Source organism: Bidens hawaiensis, unplaced genomic scaffold (assembly GCF_021521415.1).
Source record: "Bidens hawaiensis isolate Kalapana, Puna unplaced genomic scaffold, B.hawaiensis_p1.1 tig00054036_1, whole genome shotgun sequence".
Classification (NCBI taxonomy): domain Eukaryota; kingdom Viridiplantae; phylum Streptophyta; class Magnoliopsida; order Asterales; family Asteraceae; genus Bidens; species Bidens hawaiensis.
In genome coordinates this window covers 1,189-20,431 of record NW_027499735.1, presented here as the reverse complement: position 1 = coordinate 20,431, position 19,243 = coordinate 1,189, and the positions used below count along the sequence as shown (strand labels likewise).

General features: G+C 36.0%; 2 protein-coding genes across 2 annotated transcripts; both read right to left on the bottom strand.

Moving 5' to 3' along the window:
* Window positions 1-7,711: 7,711 nt before the first annotated feature.
* Window positions 7,712-8,122, bottom strand: LOC143600400 (uncharacterized). Its single transcript, XM_077078100.1, has one exon. It carries the CDS (start codon window positions 8,120-8,122, stop codon window positions 7,712-7,714), a length of 411 nt encoding a protein of 136 aa, XP_076934215.1.
* Window positions 8,123-10,363: 2,241 nt separating this feature from the next.
* Window positions 10,364-11,578, bottom strand: LOC143600399 (BRI1 kinase inhibitor 1-like). The gene has a single exon (XM_077078099.1). It carries the CDS (start codon window positions 11,393-11,395, stop codon window positions 10,364-10,366), a length of 1,032 nt encoding a protein of 343 aa, XP_076934214.1. The 5' UTR covers window positions 11,396-11,578.
* Between the last annotated feature and the right edge of the window lie 7,665 nt (window positions 11,579-19,243).

The window sequence follows — 19,243 nt, the reverse complement described above, 5'->3', positions numbered from 1 at the left end:
CATGATTAGTTTTAAGATTACAATTTTTCTTTGGCACTTTTGTTGTAGAAAAAATCGTTATAAATGGACAAATTGAAAAAAAGTATGTGTGATGTCATGTGATTTGATCTTATATTTTACCCTTATATTATATTAGAAATTTGTTAGTCATTTATAAATAATATAACTAACTTTTAATCAGAATTTAGTATAATTATTATTTATCATAAATTATTCTGTAACTATGAATGTTCCTTTTAAAAAGGGGGAAAAGAAACAAACGCACATTTTTAAACATTATAGTATTTTACTTTTTAGGATCTAAGTTTTTGACCATTTATAGAGTTAATTCGATACATAATCTAATTGGTGGTTTGGCCTAATGGCTTGACCTGTCTTTGCTAACTCTTTAATGTTCCAAATTTTTAATGCTTCTTTCTCTTAATAGAGTCCCTTGACTACAACTTTTTTTAGTTATTCTTTTTATGTGTTTTATGTATTGTTTGATTATCTATTTATGTATAAAAGTATGTTTTTTTTATTTTGTTTAAAATATGATAATTATTTTTATGTTTAGTTTCATATTTGTAATAAACTTAACTGATACTGAGCGAATTCATGTCAACTCGCCTACGTAACACTCGTGTTTTTTTTTCCAAGTATGTTAACTTGACGAAATTAGTTTTTGGGTTTAGTTTTGGTACCGTAACAAACGTAGCCGATACCACCTGAATTCGGGTCGATTCGCCACTGCAATGCCCGTCTTTTATCGACAGAATAAATGTCGTTTTAAATATGCTATCTTTTGTATCAAATGATATACGAGTTTCAATACTATTTTTGGTGCCTATTAGTTTATTTTTAGGGCATAATGTATATACTGGCACGAACCTAATCGATGGCAACCAAATTCGTGTCACTTTGATTATAAGTTGTATGTGTCTGTATACTCTTTTGGGCGTTTAGAAACTTAATTTTTATTTAGCACTGGTGCTGTAAAGAACTTAAACGATACTAGCCAAATTCGTGTCCCGCTGCCTCAACGCCGCGGGTTTATTACCTAGTTTCTTTTAATTTTGATATCGAAGTTGTGACACCAGCCCAAAATCTATAATCTAAGACCACCTTTATCAACATCCAGCACCAACTGATCCTTCCTACGACTAATAAGACTATAAGAGAATTAGTTACCTATTTTTTAATAGTAATTTGCAAATGATGTATTGCCGTTAAATTTAATTTACTGCTTTAACCATATAATTAAATTTAAACAGCCAATTAATAACCATATTAAATGGATTCAAATTTGCCAATGAGCAGGTTGTGGAATGGTAAGAAAGAGAGACTTGATGTATCATGTGACCTAGGTTTGATTCATGCCTTATCATTTAGTTTCGACGGCATCGGTGATGATAGAAGACTAGGCGAGTATGTGGTGTCCATTAGTTGGATCTTTGAACCGAACGGGTTTTATCTTACCGCATGTCATGCCTTCAGGCGTGTGCTTACGGACGTTGGTCTTAGGTGAGGGTTTTCCCCGAATCGAAAGACGATTGACGTATCTCGATATAATAAATTTAACCAATAACCCAATTGAAGGATTCATTGACCGTTTAAAAAAATAGATTTAGAGAATGTATTTGTATACATAATAACAGAATACATCCTAGTGAATATTTTTTTAATATATGTACGTCAATGATAGAATTAAGTTTTTGGGGAAAATAATCCTCGCCTCTTTTCATTCATCTGTCTTAACATATAAACGTCATATAATATATAATTTAGGCAATGATTTTACAATAATTTTAGGAGATAATCATGTCATCATACAATATATATCATTTATACAAATTCTATTCTCTAATATACCCCAGCAGTATAAGCAAGAGGATCACAGATGCTTAGACTGTCTCGAAAATCTTCAAACAAGGCACGCAGTAATCCCTTGGTGAAAATATCAGCAAGCTGATGATGCGCGCGAAGAGACGTGTAAAACTCAGATTTGACCTCTTTGAACCTTTTCTCTAACAAAATGGATGTCAATTTCAATATGCTTGGTGCGTTGGTGCTGAACCGGGTTGCTCGAAAGATAAATAGCACTGACATTATCACAATAAACCAATGATGCCCGAGACGGAGGGCGGCCCAATTCAAGAAGTAGATTGCGAATCCAACAAAGTTCAGCCACAACATTAGCAACCCGTGATACTCTGCCTCGGCACTGGATCGAGAAATTGTGAATTGTCTTTTCAATAACCAGGAGATTAGGTTGTCACCTAGATAGACACAGTATCCAGAAGTAGATCTACGGGTGTCCGGGCACCTTGCCCAATTAGCATCAGTGTACGAAACTAAGATTGAAATCTGACTACGATGCATGTAAAGACCTTTGGATACGGTACCCTTGACATACCTTAAAATCCTTCGAAGAGCGTGCAAATGATCAGTACGTGGTGCATGCATGTGCATGCCAATTTGTTTCACATCGTAGGAGAAATCAGGCTGTGTAAAAGTCAAGTATTGTAAGGCACCTGCTAATCGTCTATACATGGTCGTATATGTAAGTAAAGTGCCAGAGTCGACACTAAGCTTACCTGTAGTGTCAATGGGTGTGTGTGTCGGGTTACACTGTGTAACATCTCGAAAATACCCCATTCAAGTATTGGGCTAAAAGTGTCATTTCTGGAACTTTAGGGGGTGAAAAATAAATTTTTTTTTCGGTTTTTCAGACCCATCGCGTTACGCGATGGCTGGATGGATTAAATCATCGCGTTACGTGATGCTCTTCCCCAGAAATCAGAAAAGGGGGCGCCGCGCTGCGCGATGACCAGGGATCAAGGGGGCATCACGCTACGCGATACCCCATTAAGCAAACCAGGGACACGTGGCCAACCACGTATTAACACGTGGCAGCTTCAGGTTTATTGCGGCGTCGCGCTACGCGATGGCCCAACAAGATGCCCATCGTGCTACGCGACGGTCTTCAAAACTCCGCCTATAAAAGGGGGCTACGGGATTTGATCCCATTGATCACATTTTCACCTCCATAATCACACACTTAACATTGGAGATCGTGCCTAGCTGTTGTGAAGATCCGAGGTCCTGTTTTCTTGAAGTTGTAACGACTCGTAGATCAGTTAAGCGAGTTAGAAGCAAGGTTCTGTCAATCGAGCCATCATTCTACTATAGTAATTAGCATTCCCAAGTACCGGTATAAGATAGGGGTTCTGCCCAAATATTATTTTATTATATTGATCTAAGCCATACAATAAGATATAGTCAGATATAGTTTCTTCACAAATTAAGAAACATTCCTTACAAGAGGTATAGTTTTCTTTACAACTAAGAAATGTAAGATTTTACATACCAGGGATTATAGTTATTCAATGTTTCTTCTTGAAGAAGAAACATATCAATAGATGTTTCTTCATAAAGAAGAAACTCAACACATGATTTGTAAACAAATGAAAAGATTGTGGGTCTTAAATATATTATTCAAACAAATGATCAGTCAAGGTTTAAGCTATTAAAACCAGACTAAAGGTCTGCAGCTAGATCAAGAGACGATCCGGGTATTTATATAAATTTATGCTAGTATATAGATCAATTATTCATTCACAAGGGTTTTCAAACGAGATCACCAACATCATTCAGAAAAAGACAATCACAATCACAGGTGAATACGTTAAACCTTTTTCAGTCAGTCATTAAGATAAACGGGTTGTTTATCTTAATCAGTTAGTCAAATATGAGATTACGAGATCTCAAATTTTAAGGGATTACGTGATCCCTAAGTCACAAGGTAGATAATAAAAGCAACTCATACCGAGTACACATGTGTCTGGATCCAAACATAACTATCTAGTCTTACAATCGAGGCTACGTGGCCGCAGGCTAAACAGTTATAACGAAAGTTCTCCAATGGGCATTAGTTCTTGGAGAACCATAATTGTGTGTGTATGGCAGTGGCACAAGTTCCCAGAAATAAGACGTTTCTGCTGAGTTTGTTCCAAAACTATCTTGTCAGTCAAATATTTTTAGAGTTAACGATTCACCAGCATATCGCTGACATATTTTCCCCTCATTACAGGAAAGCAAGCATAGTACAGATAGCAAGGAATTAGAGTCATTCATGGAGATAGATGCTCGCAGATGGAAATGACTCAGTTTTAAATAAATAAATATTGTAAACAAGATAAACAAGTGTTGTAAACCAAAAATACTTGGATAGTTATTATCCAAGAGATTTTCAAAATAAACTAATATTTTATTTTAATCAAAGACTTCCGCTAAATAACCCGCAACCCTGATATATTTATAAAACATGTACCAATTACGGGTGTCACACCTAGGCCCTAAGTCGGGGTGTGACACACTGTGCCATATTAGCTCATTGAAGAATCTCCATGGCATAGGTAGATTGTGAAAGAAACATACCATTGGGATCCTGGAATATAAAAAGACCCAAAAAAATAACTTAAAGGTCCAAGATCCTTCATTGCAAATTCACCGGAAAGCCATGATACAATACTTTCTTTTAGAGATGGCAACGAGCTTGTGAGAATGATGTCGTCCACATATAATAATAAATAAGTAGTGTCACGACCATGAGTGTAGATAAATAGCGAATGATCACCTGCACTGTGTGGAGACCCTAAAATAGTCACATAATCAGTAAACCGTTGATACCAAGCCCGAGGTGCCTGTTATAGACCATATAGCAATTTTTCAGGCGACATACATGATGAGGCAAGTGGGGTTTTCTAAAGCCCATAAGTTGATGCATAAAGACGGTTTCTAATAGATTCCCATGTAAAAACGCATTTTTAACGTCCAACTGACTAATATCCCACCCATGAAATAGGCCCACGTATAAAACTAAACGGATGGTCGCCGTTTTCACAACCGGACTGAAGTCCCGTCACAATCGACACCCGCCTGTTGAGATCTACCATCACACACAAGACGAGCCTTATATCGTTAAAGCGTACCATCCGATTTAGTTTTATGTTTAAATATCCACATACACCAAATAACATTCATGTTTGGTAAACAAGGTACCAACTCCCATGTCTCATTTGAATAAGAGCATTGAATACATCAGTCATGGCCAAGGTCCAAATAGGGTTGGCTAAGGCATCAGTAGGGTTGCGAGGAAGTGGTTCGAGTGTGGTATGAGTGTCAAGATTGAATATTGTTTTTGGTTTTGAAATTCCGGCCTTGCCGCGGGTGGTCATGGTCCGGGTCGGGGGAGGTGGTGGGGAGGTGTGGGTAGAGGTAGTGATGCATGTGAGATGTGCTGGTTGCCATGGTGGTGTCGGGAGTCGTGACGGGTGTGGCGGTGGTAATGGCGTGTGTTGGCGTGGAGGGTGGTGAATTGGGATTAGTTTGTGTAGTAGTAGAGGATGGTTTAGATGAGGTCTAGGCCATTGTGTGTGAGGGTGGTGTTTGGGCCGTTTGTTGAGTGGAGTGTTGGGACGAGGGAGGTGAGGATGATGGAGAGTGATTTGTGTTTGATGCTTGGGTTAATGTTTTGAATGAGCTAAGGTCTGGAGCATTTTGAGTAGTAGAGTTTTGATTGGGAGGTGGGGTTGAAGATGTCCAAAACACCGGAGATGTGTCAGACGAAAGATTCGAATGTAGAAAATCATAGGAAGGAGTAAGAGTTTGTAAGGAAGCGAAAGGAAATATAGTTTCGTCAAACACGACATAGCGAGATAAGACAATTTTACATGTGGATAGTTCATAACATTTATATCCTCTATGGTTATCGGGATAGCCAAGAAAGACACAAGGAGAGGAGAGATTTTGGAGTTTATTTATGGAGGTAGAGGGAAGAAGTGGGTAGCAAAGACAATCAAAGGTGCAAAGATGAGAGTAAACAGGATGAGTGTGGTATATAAGTGAGGTGGGGGTATGGTTTTGTTTAGTTTTGCTAGGTAGGATATTCATGAGATAAGTAGCGGGTTGAAGAGCATGATGCCAAAAATTGGCGGGTAGGATATTGATGAGATAAGTAGCGAGTTGAAGAGCATGATGCCAAAAATTGGCGGGAACGGAAGCATGTGTTAAGAGCGTACGAATGATGTTCTTGATGAAGCGAATTTTTCTTTCCGCTTTACCGTTTTGAGAAGAAGTGTGGGGATAAGAGAAATGAAACGACATTCCGTGTTGGGCGAAAATCATGGAACGATTTATTATTGTATTCAGTGCCATTGTCACGTTGGAAAGCTTTAATGTGAATATTAAATTGGGTAAGTATGAATTTATGAAAATTTAGAAAAATTGAGAAGACTTGTGATTTATTGGTAAGCGGAAAAGTCATAAATAGTTTTTTAAGTCATTAAGAAATAGTATATAATAGCGTTGGCCACCGGTGCTACGCACCGGAGACGTCCATAAATCACTATGCAATATATCAAACGGAAGATGTGTAATTGACTAGGAATCATAAAAAGGTAACTTAACATGCTTACCAAAAACACAAGACTGACAGATACGTTTAATAGATGGTTTGGTAACAGAAATAAAGTTTTGTTTATTTAAATGTTGCAAAAGGGAAATTTCAGGATGCCCGAGTCTTTTGTGCCATAGGTCCTGAGAGAAAGCAGCAAAGGTTGTTGGACTTGTGAACTTGGTGCCGGTAGATAGTGATAGCGGGTAGAGGTCGCTGGTACTATTGCTGCGGAGGATAGGGATCCGCGTTAGGTAGTCCTTCACAAGAAAACCAAATGGGTCAAATTCAATGGAAATCATATTGTCAGTAGTAAGGCGACGGGAAGATAAAAGGTTTTTAATTAGATTAGGTGCGTAAAGAATGTTGTTGACATGCAAAGGTTTAAGGTGGTATTGAGTTTGGTATAGCCAGTACCTAGAATGGGGATTTGGAACCCGTTTCCCACGACAATATTATTAGGAATTCTATTACTGAAAAAAGAAGAGAGAGTACCTGTTTTGTTGGTCATGTGGTTTGTTGCACCAGAGTCAAGATTCTATTGTAGATCCAGGTTCAAAGTCATGGTTTGAAATGCTTGCTCAAGAGTGTTAGGAACATACACAGGTGTATGAGACTGTTGTGGTGTTTGTTGTGGTAGGGAGTTATAGTGGGCTTGGGGTGCTGGGCCTAATATGCCAGATTGTGAATTATGCCCAAAGTTGAAAGGAGGGCGATTTGGTGAGGCTACGGTTGGGTGAGGAGGTGGTGGGGTGTGCATGTTATTGTAGGGTGTATCAGACACCCATGGATTGTTATGTGTAGAGTAGTATGTTCCTTGAGCAGGGAAGCCAAGGGAGGGTTGTTTTGACCCGAATAACTTCGACCAAGGGATCGTCCACAACCCCGGCTACGAGCACCACGACCTCTGCCGCGTTGGAATGTGTCAACGGACCCGCGATTTTCATACATTGAACCAGGAGAGCCACAGCTAGACGTTTCACGAGCCGAGTTGTTCACGGTGGTGAGTAAGGTTGTACCCGCAACCGAGTTAGAAGAGTATCAGGCCCGCCTTGTTTCTTCTTGTTTGAGTCTAGATCTAGCCTGAGAGAAGGTGGGCAGCAGAACGGTTTGACTAATAAACATACCGATTGCATCGTAGTCAGTGTGTGTGATACTGGTAACCAACTGTAACACTAAATCGACATCGGAAATAGGTGCATCGACATTAGCTAACTGATCGGATATTACCTTCAGCTCTTGGCAGTAGGTGTATATGTTGGGAAATGACTCCAGTTAAGTGTTGGCGAAGCGAGTTTTCAAGGCTATAGCTCGAGAAGCCTGGTTGTCTTGAAACAAGTGAGCAATGGCGTCCCATGTCTCTTTTGCGGTAGTTTTCGGTTTGATCACGTTCATTAGAAGGTTGTGAGATATTGTGCCGTAGATCCATTTCTTAACAACGGCATCCAACCGAGTCCAGGAGGCAAGAGGTGCAGAACCTTTATCTTTTTCTTTGTCTTTGTCGGCGGTAGAAGAGGATGACGGGGAGTCCGCCGTTGGGATGATGTGATCCAGTACTCTGAAAACTGTGCAGTCACTTGTGAATAGTTCAACCCAAGATGTATACTCACCGTTTTCAAGGTCTAGGGTGAGGGGGATGAAGTTGCGGATGATATTCACGGTTAGGGCGGGGTGCATGGTGGCCATTGAAGTGTATAACTAGGTAGGGAGAATGAAAGTACATAGTTTGAGGATCAAAGGAAGAAGAACAGAGTTGGAGAGGATGAATAGCGGCGCTAGGGTTTGCTGTTCATAGGTGTGATACCATGATAGAATTAGGTTTTCGGGAAAAGTAATCATCGCCTCTTTTCATTCATCTGTCTAACATATATACATCATATAATATATATATATATAATTTAGGCAATGATTTTATAATGATTTTAGGAGATAATCATGTCATCATACAATATATATCATTTATACAAATTCTATTATCTAATAGTCAACTTACATGGAAAATCCCCAAAATAGTCCATCTACAAAATGAGATTTCAACTTTGTCACCTAAACTTAATATTTACAAAAATGGCCCTCTCTAACTTATCTTTGACCATGTATTAGGAAATCTAACGCGTCTTTGACGACATGTTAGCATAACACGTCGTCAAAAACGTGTTAGATTTCCTAACACATGGTTAAAGACGCCAACACGTCGTCAAAGGCGTGTTAGATTTTCTAACACATGGTTAAAGATGAGTTAGGCCTCCAAACACGTAGTCAAAGATATGTTAGCATCAAACGCGTAGTTGAAGATATGTTAGCTTTTTTATTTGTTTTTTTAATATTATATTTTTATAACTAGTTTAACTTATATTTGTTTTTCTTTTATAACTTTTAATATATAAAAGTTGTATATTATTTTGAATTTTTACCGACGAGACATGCTTACTTTTACCTACTGACCGATATAAACTAACTCAAACTCGAGCCGTGTTAAATCAATATCTAAATATTCAATAAAATTTGACCCCGCTCGATTTTAAATAAAATTTATGTCGGTCCGTAGATAAAAGTAAAAATTTTTCGTCGGTATATTCAAAATAATATAAAACTTTTATATATTAAAAGTTATAAAAGAAAAACAAATATAAGTAAAACTAGTTATAAAAATATAATATAAAAAAAAACAAACAAAAAAGCTAACATATCTTCGACTACGTTTTTGATGCTAACATATCTTTGACTACGTGTTTGGAGGCCTAACTCATTTTTAACCATGTGTTAGAAAATCTAACGCGTTTTTGAAGACATGTTGGCGTCTTTAACCATGTGTTAGGAAATCCAACGCGTCTTTGAAGACACGTTGGCGTCTTTAACCATGTGTTAGGAAATCCAACGCGTCTTTGATGACATGTTATGCTAACAGGTCGTCAAAGACGTGTTAGATTTCCTAATACATGGTCAAAGATGAGTTAGAGAGGGCGATTTTTGAAAATATTAAATTTAGGGGACAAAGTTGGAATCTCATTTTGTAGATGGGCTATTTTGAGAATTTTCCGCAACTCACATATATGGTACTCTCTTCTTAAATTACAAAATTTTGACGATCCCAAAAAGACAAAGTTTATCCAATTTTTTGATCGAAAGAAATTGACACAAGAAAAGGGATTGCTAGTATTTTAGTGTTAATTAGAATTAGAATGCTTTTTATTTGTTTTATAACTTATAGATATAACCATTATATGTGATAAGAAGTCTAGGATACATCTATGAGTATAATATATCCCATTAACAATGTTGAAAAAAATTTTGATGACTATTATACATGAAATTTTATCAAGATTAGTTTAAACACCGTATGGATAAATTGAATAATTTTCCGATAAATGGCAATAATGAAACTACAAAAAGGAGTAAATTTTATTTCATTTGTTGATAATAACAATTTTAATTTGAGGAGAGAGATAAATTTGAATTTGGATATGAAAATAATATAGTGGCTCCACATACACATGATGGTAGTCGTTTATTGGTAATACAGCAAATTGGTTTTTTCAAACAAGAAAATTTGGGACCTCCACCTCCCATGGATATTGGTTGAAGTCACTCTTATAATTCTAACATATTGTGGAATGAAAACAATATTGCATTAGAATATAATATCATATGTACTAGAAGTTAACATAAAAACAATTATTTTCTTAACTTTAAAAAATTGACATATATTATCTTTAGTGACCAACACAAATCCCAGAAAACTTATTTTGGTCTAATTTAATACGGGAACTGATTTGTTTTATTGTTTATGTTCATGTATACAACCAGAACAGATATAATGATACTTTTGAATTATAAGATCAATTATACAAAAATATATAACCAGATTATTATATACAACAATTTAAGAAGATTGATTATACTGTGAAACTTGAATATTAAGTTTTTTTAAGCTTGAACTTTATCTTCAATTGCAATAGAATTCTTACAATGAGCAATAGCAGCTTGTAATTCTTCCATGGTGCTATCACTGGTTGTGCTTTTAGCCGGGCTTACAGTTCCCGAAGCCAGGAGTATCCCGCTGTTCGTCGGAGAAGTCCTCATCGACGCGGGTGCTGAAAACTTCCCTCTTTTCCCAGCACCTCTATTATTCGTATCCACAGGCAAACCATTCCTTCTGGAGCTCAACAAGTTACCAGAAAACGAATGAGGCTGTCGATTAAACTTGGTATTATTCGGCCTCTTTTCTTTTGTGAATGACATAAATGGTCTCACCATTTTCATGTACCTTTTGATGAGTTGAGCCACTTCTTGTTTAAGCTTCTTCTTGGAGTTATTGTTGCTGTTGTTGCTTTCTTGTTCTTGATCTTGATCAAGCTGTCCCTTTTTCAATTTGGACCGGCCGAATATCGAAAAAGATTTCGACTTTGGTCTTGTTTGATTAGCATTATTGTTGGGCAAGTTGAAATCCGAGAAGGTGTTCCTTTGGTGATAATGGAAACTAGTGTTTCCAATAGGGTTATGCTGGTCCTTTAAAATGTCTCTCATGGGAAGGGTAAAACTGTCCATTGAGTTTGTGGAAGAGCGAGGCGATACCGGAGGATGAGAGAGGAAGTGGAGGGGGAGGAGGTGGCCGTGGAAGAAGATGTCATCGGCCGGAGATAGGTCAATAGCAGTCAATGGTTCCGGTGGTGGTGTCAAGCTGACGTCATTCTCACAATTGTTATTATCAATACAAGTACTGTTGTTGCCGTATCTATGAGCATCTTGTGTGGATTTTGGAGGTGGGTTAGGGTTGAGAGAGATGGTGAATGAGAATTCATGAGTAGGAGAAGCTGATGCTGATGGTGGAGATGTGGTGGCTGTTGGTGGTGGTGGAGATGGATTTTGGATACTAATTTCTTGTAGGGTTGTGTCTCGTTTCTTGATGTAGGTTTGATCATTTTGTATTATATGATCTCTCATGCTTACAACTTCCATGCTTATACTTTTAGTGTTGATTGATGATCACTTAGATTGAAGAGATGAGAGAGAGAGAGAGAGAGAGAGAGAGAGAAAAGTGTGTTGACAGAGAGAATGAGAACAAGTCTAGTTAGGTGCAGAATACTTCAGTCTTTTGTCCATATAAGAAAGGGTGTGGTGGAATGAAAACCATGAGACAGAGGGATCTAATCAAAATTTATTTTTTTAGAAAAATAATGTGTCCCTTTCAATTTTACAGCTATAATAAAAAAGAAAATTTCATGAAAGTAAAGAATCTTTTTTTGTGTTTTAAATTAGCATACAATAAACAAGACTTCCCAAGGTGTTTGCTTGTTCTTTAGCATCTGATCATGCTTCAGGAGAGTTTTCAAGTTTGAATCTAGCTTTCATTGGTCTCATATCACATGTATGTGAGCATAGAAAAGTTTGGTCATCGGGATCAACAATCGTGTGTCCAAATAGGTGGTTTGAAAAATGATAAGAAAATGAAGAATTAAGAGAAGCAAGATTCAAACGGTGTTGATGGCAGAGTTAGTGACGGGAAATTTGGAACAAGTGAAACGAAATCTTATGTGGATATACGTTGTGGAAAAAGGTTGAACTGTAAGCATGTAATTGTTAATATATCATCATCCGAATGTAAGTGAAAGAAGAAAGGTTCGCGCTATATAATGGAAAAGTTGAATGAGGTGAGAATTGTTCTAAATGTGCTATTGATTTGTATGAGAAAAGGTTATAGTGATATAAAAATTGGTATTATACAAACTTTGAAGGGGGAGGGGGACTGAATAGTTTTTAAATTATTTACCTTGTTTTAAACTTATTAGAAAGCTAATTAACTTGTAAACTCTTTGTATAACTCAAGAAGTTAAATATGCAAGTAAGTAAAGTGTGCAAGAACATAAAGAGTTTAAAGGTTAGAGTTAACATGACTGATTTGTAGAGGTTCAAGTGAATGTTAATTGATTCACTTAATAAACGATAGAGATCACCAATCCAACAACTCACTAGATAAAGGTGGTGATCACCTTCTTCTATACAGTATGTCAAGATTGTGTGTCTTATAAGTCTTCAAATGCTCGCAATGTCAAGATAGTGAACCCTCCTCAACACAATTTCAAGATATAGTGCCAACTCTCATAACAAATACAACACTGTATCTAGATAGTGTACCCAACCCTTAACTGCACAATAACACTATATAAAAATGGTTTTCCCTCTCAAATCATCAACAAACAATGAACACTTATAAACAAATCGCTAGTCCTAGACTAGTGATGTACCTTCCGTAATACAAGATTAGATTGATGAAGCTGCTTAACTATTTATTATTTTTGGTTTTCTTCTTTCATATTTTTTTTATGAAGGATCATAAAGAAAGATATGTTAAGTAATGCTATGTAAAATATTAGAGCAAAATGGGTTGGAAAAATGGTTTGCAAATGCTTCAATTTGCTAGCACAACATCACAACACTAGGACCAAGAAATGGGCTCTAACGGTCGATACTATGGTTGATTCTTCGGCTGTAGCTGGCTAGTTTTGCCTAGTCTAGTCCCTAGTGCTTGTGAACATTGTGCTTTGTCTTGTCCATTGTTGCCACATGCTTTCCAGATGTTTGAAATTGATTTTGAGTATCCATAACTATTGAATCCGTCAAGTCCATTTCTTTCAAAATATATTTTGTTCAATAAATATTTTGTTCAGTAAAGTAGGTGAAGGCTTTTGTATGTTGGACAATGAGTAGCGCTCTAACTGTTTTTGTAAAAGCCATATCTCTTGAAATAAGTATGTTTTTATTCTTCTAGAATTCATATCTTTTGCTTGTTTTTCCTTGCGTTTTAAATTCAAAATCTTTTATATTCTATATTATTTTACTTAAACAATGTTAAGTATTTCCATCTTGTATTTCCATCTTGTGAGACTGTTGTTAACTTCATATGAGTAGATTTAGCATCACCAATCTTGATCTTTATGTAATACTATGTTTGATCTTTAACTATTTGATTTATGTTTACTTTGTTTTTATGATTAAAGTCATCGTTAAGTGTTTAGGGATGCATGTGAATGTATGGGATAAATGATCACTAATAATGAACTGGTAACAATATAAGTCAATTTAATCATGATCATTATCAAAGCAAAGGATTGATCAAAGTTCAATAAGTGTTTTCGCAACACATTGTGTTTCTCTTCCAGTGATAATTGTTAAAAGTTTTGTGAATGCTCATTGATAATTAGTCAATATTATGTGAATTTGGATTTGTTTCTTCTTCTTTTATACCAGGTGAACAGTTGGTGTGGGTTGAATTGATATATTTACCGAAAGGTGGCCTGGATAGACGCGTAACTCCGAAAGTGGCTGAGGTGTGGGGTGAATGTATTTTTTTAACGATGATCGTGAGTAACCAATGGCTATTGGCAAAATGTATATCATGACAAAGGAAAAGAAACCGATTATGGATTCTATTGATGTAGTAATTGAACGGAAAATTTATGAGGTCCGGGCTAAGGACTTTTCAACATTAGCACCTACCATATGTAGACCATCGGATGATGAGCGGGGTTAGTAACAACTAATCGTAATGAGTCTGCTTATGTGCCGGGAATGGGTGTATTGAATCTTTCTATAGTAAAAGTTTAGGTAGATGATGAAATAGTGGATTCATAGGTCATGTGTTTCAATTATATCATTATTTAGGAGTTGGAAAAAGGAATTAAATAAAGTAAACTTGTTTTCCATATAACTGATGATACACTAAATTAAAAATGCAACGATCACTTTATGAAAGGGGGCAAGAGAAATTGTGAGGTAGCTAGGTAAAATTTGATGCTTCCCTAGTCCCTACTACATGCTCGATTATGTAGGTCCAACAAAAATTAAAGTTTCAGAACTAGATTCAAAATTGGTTTAAATTTATAAAAGGCTGCTATAGTAAAATAAAGATAAAAATTATTTGAGTGTATAAAAATGTGAAAAATAATAAAATAAGTGTATGTGAGTAAGATAAAGACAAACAAAATAGAGAACGAGATGTGAGATGTTTTTGAAATGAAAAATAAATTTTATAAAAATATGATTTTTAGTTAAATTACAAGGTAGAATTTGATAGCGGGGTGCGTATATATTAACATTATTAGGGTCGAATGTTGAAGACATCATGAATAGCTTATATGTGTGTGTATATATTGATTTTAATATAGTTGACTCATGTACAATTTTTTTTTTGTCATTCAAGATTGAATTGAATAAGATCTTATCAATTGCAAATTCTTATGCCAGAGAATGAGGCATCTTTTATAAAGAGATCTCTTTTATATCAAATTAGACTATAATAATTTAAAAACTCATTTGTCAATGATAATCTATACAACAATATAACTAATAACAATTCAAACTTTTATTTGTGTTGTTAAAAGGCAATTCAGCTAGTATAATCATTATACATTTACACTTGATTTATACTCGATTTCGCTCAAAGATGATTGCAAGCAAAATGGAAAATATATCATCAATGGTGAATGAAATCGAGTGAATATCAAATGCAAATCTGTAATAATTATGCGAGTGTTTTTGTCTCTAACGAAAGCCAAAGTTATGGCATCGTTTGCTTAAACCGTTAATATGAATTATTATTATTAACTAATATATCATTGTTTCGTTTATTATAAATCTTATTGGCTTAAATAATAACACATAGTAAAATAACTAAATTCTTAAAAATTGACCCATTTTTACTTTAAAGTAAACAACACACTACTTTTTTCTGTGACAAGTAACCTGTAATATTGATTTAAGCTCTTGTCATGGAATCTCAATCCAGACATAAAATACAAGCTAAGGTTTAAGATAAGAATCTTTGCCACAAGTTTCTATTATTCAACTTCTATTTTTGCACGAAACCCACTTTTAGAGGATTGTAAATCTTGTTTTTATTCTATTTTTCATTTTTATTCTTTCAAAATCTGCACAAGGTTTCAAGTAGTCCAACATAGATTTTATTATAAAACACGAATCTATTGTTTTATTCTAAATAGAATAATGTTTTAGTTAGAGCATTTTCTATTATAAACTCATTATTATGCTTTAGTTAAAATAGAGAAGAAATTGAGGAAAAAACATTGAAGTATGTTAGTATCCATCTTTATGTCATCTCCATTGTTCTTTTATAGCAAAACTATATCCAGATTTTATATATACATACACACACTTTATAATACATATGAGAAAAAAAAATAATTTCACATAAATTTAAGAGTTTCAACAATTACAAGTATTAAACCCACAAGTTAAATAAAAGGATTACTATTAGTCGAATCGGGGGCCTTAATATAACTAAAGCTAAGTAGAAACTAAATCGACCTAAGTATGCCTAAATGTTTACCTAAATATGTTATGTGCGTGATACTGCATTAATTTCATGTGTGCTCAAGGAGACATATCATGTTATAAATCCATAACATAATATATGGTTGTATTGCTGCTTGTCATCGCAGTAGTTACCATTGATAAGATTATATTCAAGTCTTAAAATGACATTGGCATTGATTCTGAATAGTCCACGCGATAATTAGGAATCTAGATGGGAACCGTATTACTTATTATTTTTTTTTAAAGCAAAATGTATTTACATATATTAACTATAATACATTTGCAGAATATAGTTGCCGATTGTTCCTCAAGCCTCATATGTTAGACATGTGAGGAGACCCTTTTATTGTGATATTTTCAACCAGTTCAAGGAAGGTAATACGAGGGGTAGTGTTGTCCGTGTCATTTTGTTTGTCATGTGCTTCCCTTGTGATAGTCTTGTCAAGGCACTTCATGCAAGCCAAGTGCAAGTTTTCAACACCATGACGCTTTGAATGTTGATGGCTTATTCATGGTTGACAGTCCTTTGTTCTTGAAAATTCGGAAAGAATGTTCCCATATGCAGATGTGCCTAATAACATGTTATTTTATTGTGTCAATTCTCTTCATAGTTTTCAAGATAACAAGAAACAGACAAAAATGTTGCATTTACCATGCTATAATATTTACATCTTAAAACAAAGTTATCATCCAAATTGTGTGATGACTATGAGAAAAAAAATGTTCAAAAGCCGGCAACACGATTACACGAACTTCATGTTCCTAATAAGATTCCAATGAGTGTAATTATATATAATAAAATTAAAAAAGAAAGGGAAAATTGTTATAATAGGCCAAAGGTAGAGAGAGAAGATCGAAATATTCTAAAAGTTTTTAAAATTCCAAATATAGTTCATTGAAAACCATCGGCGTCGATGTATTTGGATTTCCATCGATAGTTTTCATCTACCAATAAGAGAGAGACGCGTGTAAAGCATTTTACCTAAACCGATAATTTTGTTATCAAATCTATCTGTCTCAATTCTTTTGGAGTGAAAATCATCTCCAGGAAAACCATGGTTTTCCAATAAAATATATCTGGCTCATGAGTTTTCAAAAAACATTGAATTTCATGTTTTTTTTTGAAATTTATCTTCTCAGATGAATTTTAAGTGAATTTAGTCTTTTGACATAAAACCCACAACAATCTTCATCTTCATCTTCTTCATTTTCCGGCCATGAACATAAACCCACTTTCCGGTCATCGGAACCACCACCGGCACTCCATCGCCGGAAAAAACCCACCTCAAAAACCCACCACCACTCCACCCGTCGGCAAAAACCCACCACCACCACTCCACCCGTCGGCAAAAACCCACCACCACCACTCCACACTTCAATCCAATCACCTCTCTTAAATTTCATTCTTCTAGTTGAGAGTGTTAGGCCCAGTTTTGTATGATTTGGTCTTTTGTATTGGTTCGGTTATGTATTTGAGGTTGTTTGGTCATTTTGTATGTACTGGGCCATGGTCCATTGTAAAGAAGCCCATTGGGCCTTGATGAATATAACTCATGCTTCTCATGCATGCCACCCTATAAATAGGGAGCATGCCATGAGAAACACAACCTTTTGGTAAAAATTCTATCTCTCTAACATTCTTTCTCTCTCGGCTCTCTCTTGTCTCTCACTCTACTTCTTTACCCGAACATAAACTCAAGATCCGAGACCTCTTGGTTGCTTAGTGTGATTTCCGCTAGCACTAAGTTAGGTTGATCCAAAGACGTTGTTAGATCCACCTGAATAGGGACCTACAATTGGTATTAGAGCTTCGGCTCACTAGTTAAGGGTTTTTGGATCACCACCTTGGGTTTTGATCTTGAGAAGAAGAAAACAAGTGTTCAAGTGTTCTTGACAAGAAAGTTTTCAAAAACAGAAAAATAGAAAAATACAAAAAGAATTGGACAAAATCTTTATAAAAATTTCTTAGAAAGCGTTATTGGTAAAAATATCAAGTCTAGATCTAAGAAGTTTTGGGTTAAAAAGTGCTAAAGCTTGGGTTACGGGTTCAAAAGCTTGGTCAAAATTGAAAAGGAACAATTTCGCTTCTCATGGCATAAAAGTTTGTGCAACAACCTTTGACCTAGTACGGATAAGGTTAGGTGAAAACAGATCCCGAGGAAGATCACTTCTAGAAGCTTGGAGCCGTTTCGCTTCGCTTGAAGCTGTTTTGTGCGAAAAAGTTGATTGTTTTGAAGATTAAGCTTTGTTGAAGGCTTGTAACTGCTTAGACCATGGCTAACACCGATTCAGAGCTGTTGAAGGGTTATTTGCTGTTGGAAAACCAAGTGGGAACACCTACCAAGCCTCCAAAATATATGACCTTGGACGATAACTTTGCAGATTTCAAATGGAGATTTATGAACTATATCTCATTGACTGACACTGATTTAATGAGATGTTTTGAACAAGGTCCCATGTTCCCGTGACTCGCACTGATGCTGGGGAACAACTTAAGGCTCCAGAAAACTATGATCAAGCAAACAGGGACTTGTTGGCACAAGATAAGAAGGCCTATCTCATATTGACTGTCTGTCTTTCAAACGAAATCTCTGAAACTCTTCGTGAACACCAAGTGCCAAGGGTCTGTGGGAAGCACTTGTTGAAAAGGTTGAGGGAAATGCCGAAATCAGGGAAAACAAAAAGGCCCTGTTAAAAGAAGAGTTCAATATGTTTAATCATCGTCAAGGTGAAGCTGTTTTGGAGTTGGTAAAAAGATTTGAGGAGTTGATGGTAAGAATTAGGGCTGCAAGTGTCAACATTGCAAATGCTGAAGTCAACCACAAGTTGATGAATTCATTGCCATACAGCTGGAGTACCAATACTGTCACAATCAAGAGAACAACCAATCTGAATATGATGTCAAACACTGACTTGATATCCACTATCAAGTCATTTGAAATGGATGAGCAGATGAGAATGAACAATCATCTAAGTTCTCTGAATCAAGCTGGAGTGAGTTCTGCTTCTTCAATGCCAACTGCTTTCATAAGCAAAACTCAACAGAATTTGTATCCAGTAAACACTCCCAAATACTCCCCAAGTGTACCCTCACATCCAACAGCTTTCATCTCAACAACTAATCAATTAGACTCTTCCAATACAAGTTCGTTTCAAAAGGCGGTCGACATTGCGGTTGCCCAAGCCCTAAAAGCTCAAGGGATTTCACCATCCTCAAAACCTCAATCAAGCAAACCTTTAAGTTTTTGTGAAGCACTACCCATGTTAAATGATTCAAACATCGCAATAGTTCACGCTTTTCTGTCAAGCCATGAAGAATTGATGCAAGGAAATCTATTGCCACCACAGTTTGAAGCTGGAGACTTAAGGGATATCAATCAGAAGGATCTTGAGAAGATGGATATCAAGTACCAGATGGCAATGGCAGTACAAAGGGCTACCAACTTCATGAAGACATACGGGAAGGATAGATTC

What these genes read in the sequence shown, in the direction of transcription:
- LOC143600400 (XM_077078100.1), bottom strand. Translation starts at nt 8,122, where the DNA reads ATGGCCACCATGCACCCCGCCCTAACCGTGAATATCATCCGCAACTTC.
- LOC143600399 (XM_077078099.1), bottom strand. Translation starts at nt 11,395, where the DNA reads ATGGAAGTTGTAAGCATGAGAGATCATATAATACAAAATGATCAAACC.